The sequence below is a fragment of the Microplitis mediator genome, chromosome 1, assembly GCF_029852145.1.
Source record: "Microplitis mediator isolate UGA2020A chromosome 1, iyMicMedi2.1, whole genome shotgun sequence".
In the NCBI taxonomy this organism is placed as follows: Eukaryota; Metazoa; Arthropoda; class Insecta; order Hymenoptera; family Braconidae; genus Microplitis; species Microplitis mediator.
The window spans coordinates 20,329,787-20,334,421 of NC_079969.1; the positions used below are offsets into that span (position 1 = coordinate 20,329,787).

The following is a 4,635-nucleotide window of genomic DNA, read 5'->3' on the forward strand; positions in this document are numbered from 1 at the left end:
GTCAGGTTTGCCCTAATAAGGCAAACCTTATATTAACCCGATAAGGTCCTTATGGTACTTCAGGCAAATCAGGAAGAAATTCTAGTCGGGTTAAGTAAAATAAAGACTTTTACTAAAAGTAACTGACACGGTCAAATAAAAATAAAAAATGCTTTCTTCGTAAAGTTCAGAAACAATTAATGATGTTTCATAATTTAAATATTTTTGCTGGTATTAGGTTGAATAATAGACAAACTCAGATATTGAAAATCAATTTTAACAATGACTATTGACATTCTTGACAAAAATTAGACACAACTAATATCACACACATTAGTGATTTGTTTTTCCTTATTATAATAATGGCTAGTTACGTCGGTATACTGTAGCATCGAAATTCTTTCACGTTTAAAAATAGCAATGGGAGGTGAAGGAGATCGCATTTCGGCTACACAGAGTACTGATGAGGATTGATCAGCAAAGAGCCAAGTAAAAAGCGGGCTGATAGCCAAAGCCTGTTAAGCAATTATAGAATCGAATTGGATTGAAGTTTTCGAGATCTACACCATCGTTTACTTTTATTTTGGCTGAGCATCTGAAGGTATTCAGTTGTGGGTTCACTCCACGGATTGATTTCTTCATAAAAGTGAGTGTCATTTAATATAAATAAATAAATGTGACAATTGAAATTCAATTTATGATAAATTTCTCAAATTCAAGTGAATACACAGATTAAAAAGGAGATAATCGAGTGTTCTGGATTGTCATGATTAATCCAATCAAAATATACATTAAGTGATACTAGATGATTTATTTTTATCATATCAATTGGGTCGGTAGTGCGTCCTAATCATCATTCACCATCTTTCCTACGGATTGTTAGAACAAAATAACAGTATTTTAAATCGTAAAAATTTGTCTTTTGTTATAAATTAAAAAATGGAAATGAAATATCTTGTAAATTATCGATTTATTTATTATTTATCCCCTTAAATTTTTTTTTTTTTTACAGTCTAATCAATTATCAAGAGGATTCTCCTCTATATTAACTGCGGTAAAGAAATACCAATCACTGTGTTACAATGGAGGCAATCAAGAAAAAAATTGCGGCATTGAAGATGGAAATGGATGCTGCAAACGAAAAAGTTGAAGCTAATGAAACAAAAGTTAAACAAGAAGATTTTCGCGCGGATTTATTACTTGATGAAGCCAGAGCTCTCGCGCAGAAGCTGATAACACTGGAACGTGATTATGAAGTTGCGAAAGTTAACCTTGAAACAACGACAGTGGCTTTAGAAACATGTGAAAAAGCATATGCAAAGGTAAAATATTTCAAAATTTTCAATCACGCAAAGTGAATTTAAAAGAATTGCTAATCATTTAATATTATACATATAGGCTGAACAAGATCGAACGACATTGACAAAGAGAGTTCAGGAAATCGAGTTAAGTCTTACAAAGAAAGAAGAATTACGTCTTCTTGCAGCTACGAAATTAATACGTGCTACTGAACTTGCTGATGATGCTCAAAGGTCAGTATATTTATTGATTCCTGCAGAAAATAACTTACAGAATGTTATAAAACTTTATGGAATTTTATCAAATTTCCTTGCTAAAATTTCGTAAAATTTTATACCGAAAAAAGCCTTGAATATTTATTTATTTATTAAATAATCCTGCCGACTGCTGGGTTTGAACCTGGATCTTTTTGATTGTATGTCCTTGCCGCTATTCCCAGCGCTGACTGCGTACGTTATCGCAGATGATTGAATATAATATTTAGCGAGATATGAAGTTTAATACTTTTATTATAAATTGTGTACAGTTGTATAAATTTTGATGAAATTTTATATAATTTTGAAATACCTGCTAATTTCATAGATCAGTATTTAACATGTAATGAATAAAATTATACAAAACTATAGATCGCAAAAGAATAAATGATTTTCGTAAATTTTTTAAAACTATGAAAATCTTTATGCTCTATAACTTCTGTGGGGTAAAGTTTAATGAAATTATATAAAATATTACCGTTAGCAATTTGAATATTGAGAAATTTCACAAGACTCATGACAATTTTGTAAAACTGCATTAAATTTTGTAAAATTTCATGAACTTCGGTAACAACAAACAATTTTTTTTAAATCGTCCCTTTAAATATTAAATTCAGACTTACGGATTTCTATAAGAATTCATAAAATTTTATTTAACATTACAAAAATCAATAAAATGTTATGAGGTTGTATATACTTGATATGAAAAAATTGTATCTAACTTGATATAGTTCCATAAAAGTTCATACAATTTTATAAAACTCGATGAATAGTTATATGAATAATTATAAATGAATTACAAGATTATGTGATCATAATTTTAGAAAATCCTTATTTTATGACTGGATTTAAATTTCAGGGAATTAAATAAAATTTCATTGAATCTTATGAAATTGTACAGAATGAAATTAATTTCCGTAAAGTTTTGTAAAGTCCGATAGAATTCTATAAATTCTATGCCGTAAAATGCTGTAAAATTATGTAGAATATTATCAAATTTTACATAATTTCCTAAAACTTTATGAAACTTTAAAAAATTTTCTAAAAGGATTTATTTTCACGGGTTTTTACATTTGATTTAAAGTAAAACGTAAATTAACATTTATTGTAGGATGTGTAATGTATTGGAAGATCGAAATCGGATTGTTCAAGAACATATGGCGAAACTCACAGAAGAACTAAAAGATGTGAGATTAATTGCTGAAGATGCTGATGCTAAATCTGAAGAGATTTCCGAAAAATTATCACTTGTTGAAGAAGAACTTGAAGCTGCTGAAGAAAGAGTAAAGAACAGTGAAGCGTTAGTATTTAAATCTTGAAATGATTTTAATGATTACTTTTCTTTCTATTACGAATTAATTTAATAATGATTTCTTAATGATACAGAAAAATTATTGAACGAGAGGATGAATTATTCATTGTTCAAAACATTTTTAAATCTTTAGAGGTAGCAGAAAAGAAGGTAATTATTATTTAATCTGCATAATATTAAATGATTTATTGAAGCTCGTAAATTATGAAATTTCAGGCAAATCAAAGAGTGACTGATTCTAAACTTCTAGTAAAAGAATTAAAAGCAAGCCTCAAAGCAGCAGAAAAGCGTGCTATTCATGCCGAAAAAACCGTTAGAGCTTTGCAGAAAGAAGTTGACCGAAAAGAAGGTGAGTGGTCACGATACAATGTTCAGTAAAATTATAGTTCTTACCAGCAAAGAAAATAACAGTTACCAACTTTAATACATTTCATTATTTTTAGACGAACTTAGAGAAGAAAAAGAGAAGTGTAAAGCTATCCTTGATGATATGGATCTAACATTTGCAGAAATGACGGGATATTAAGATAAAAAAAAAAGCATTCATACTAAAATAATTAAAATTAAATTTTAAAAAAGTTCTTTTCTACTATGCGCTACTTACATTCGCTTAAAACTAAAAAAATGGCTTGAATGTTATTTTAGTCGTAGCCCTTTGGCTTCAATCTAACTCTAGCTATCTAATGTGAAATACTTCAATCCTGGCCTTTAACTATTTAAAAATAACCCGATATGTAGCGTGCACTTTGTGCAAATCGTTTATGCAACATATTGTTTTATCTCACACGCAATCGCGGCAACAATAATGCTTTTGCATGAGGCTTATCAACAAATAATTTTTTATCGATATAAGCTATAAAATTACTTATAAATTTAGACGAATCGATGGATTTGTTTCTTTATTTTCAGAGTTGCTGATCAAGTTGGATATGTCAAAGATAAACATGTGATTAATTATTTTTTCTCGTGATGTCAACTCTTTTCAATACTGTATAGAAAAAGAGTTATATTAAGTGTTGTCAATAAATGGTCAGACTGAAACTAGAAGAAATGTTTGTCATTTTATTGTTGTACCTCTACTTATTGTTTAACATTTTAAGAGTAAGGTTTTTTGATATTGTTGAATTTATGAGAACTTGAAAAAAAAAAACATTTTGAATGGTCTTAAAGGCTAGCTCTAAAACTCCCTGCTGTTTTCGAGCTCCTCGAGTTCGAAAACATATTGTAAATAAAATTTTGTGCTCTTCGAGTTTGAAAATACTCATCAATACGTCGGCGGTGTAGAGTTCATCAAGCTCAAAACAACGTATCTCTTGTCGTGAACAACAAAAATTACAAAAATCAAACATACTTTTAAATAATATTGAGCAGCCAAAATGAAAGAATGGTTTTTCAAATGAAGTTTTAGAGATGTTAACGATACAGATATTTATGAAACCTCATGTGAAACATCCTATCCAGCATGAATCACTTTTAATATAATATCTAAACGTTTTTTATAAAATATTGTCTTTTAGGGCTCGTGAGAAAGTTACCTTCAAAGTTAGCGTTATTGTCGGAATATTTTATGCAAATGAATGGATATATTTACATATCGTATTCATATTCACCAACACAATTTAGACAGAACGGCATTTTTACGGTATTTTCAAAGTATTCGTATTATAACAGTAAATCATCACGAATTGTAAATATCCTATTTACGAACTACATTAACCATGTTTGTACTGTGATAGTACTGTGTTTATACCTCGTTTAAACTGCATAAATATTAAGTTGAAAGCGAGCAGT

General features: G+C 29.1%; 1 protein-coding gene across 2 annotated transcripts; it reads left to right on the forward strand.

Moving 5' to 3' along the window:
- The first annotated feature begins 437 nt into the window (after positions 1-437).
- On the forward strand, positions 438-3,895 carry LOC130674163 (tropomyosin-2-like). Of its 2 annotated transcripts, XM_057479436.1 has the most exons (8): positions 438-625; positions 700-886; positions 992-1,301; positions 1,378-1,511; positions 2,644-2,832; positions 2,919-2,994; positions 3,061-3,193; positions 3,288-3,895. In XM_057479436.1, the coding sequence occupies exons 3-8, from the start codon at positions 1,062-1,064 to the stop codon at positions 3,368-3,370; spliced, it is 855 nt and encodes a 284-aa protein (XP_057335419.1). In that variant the 5' UTR covers positions 438-625; positions 700-886; positions 992-1,061; the 3' UTR covers positions 3,371-3,895. The 2 variants fall into 2 exon arrangements, with proteins under 2 accessions (XP_057335419.1, XP_057335415.1); XM_057479432.1 differs by lacking the exon at positions 700-886.
- The last annotated feature ends 740 nt before the right edge of the window (positions 3,896-4,635 follow it).

Coding starts and splice junctions, on each gene's coding strand:
- LOC130674163 (XM_057479436.1), top strand. CDS start 1,062: ATGGAGGCAATCAAGAAAAAAATTGCGGCATTGAAGATGGAAATGGAT. Junction 2,833..2,918: donor AGAGTAAAGAACAGTGAAGC/GTTAGTATTTAA, acceptor TTAATGATACAG/AAAAATTATTGAACGAGAGG. Junction 3,194..3,287: donor AGAAGTTGACCGAAAAGAAG/GTGAGTGGTCAC, acceptor CATTATTTTTAG/ACGAACTTAGAGAAGAAAAA.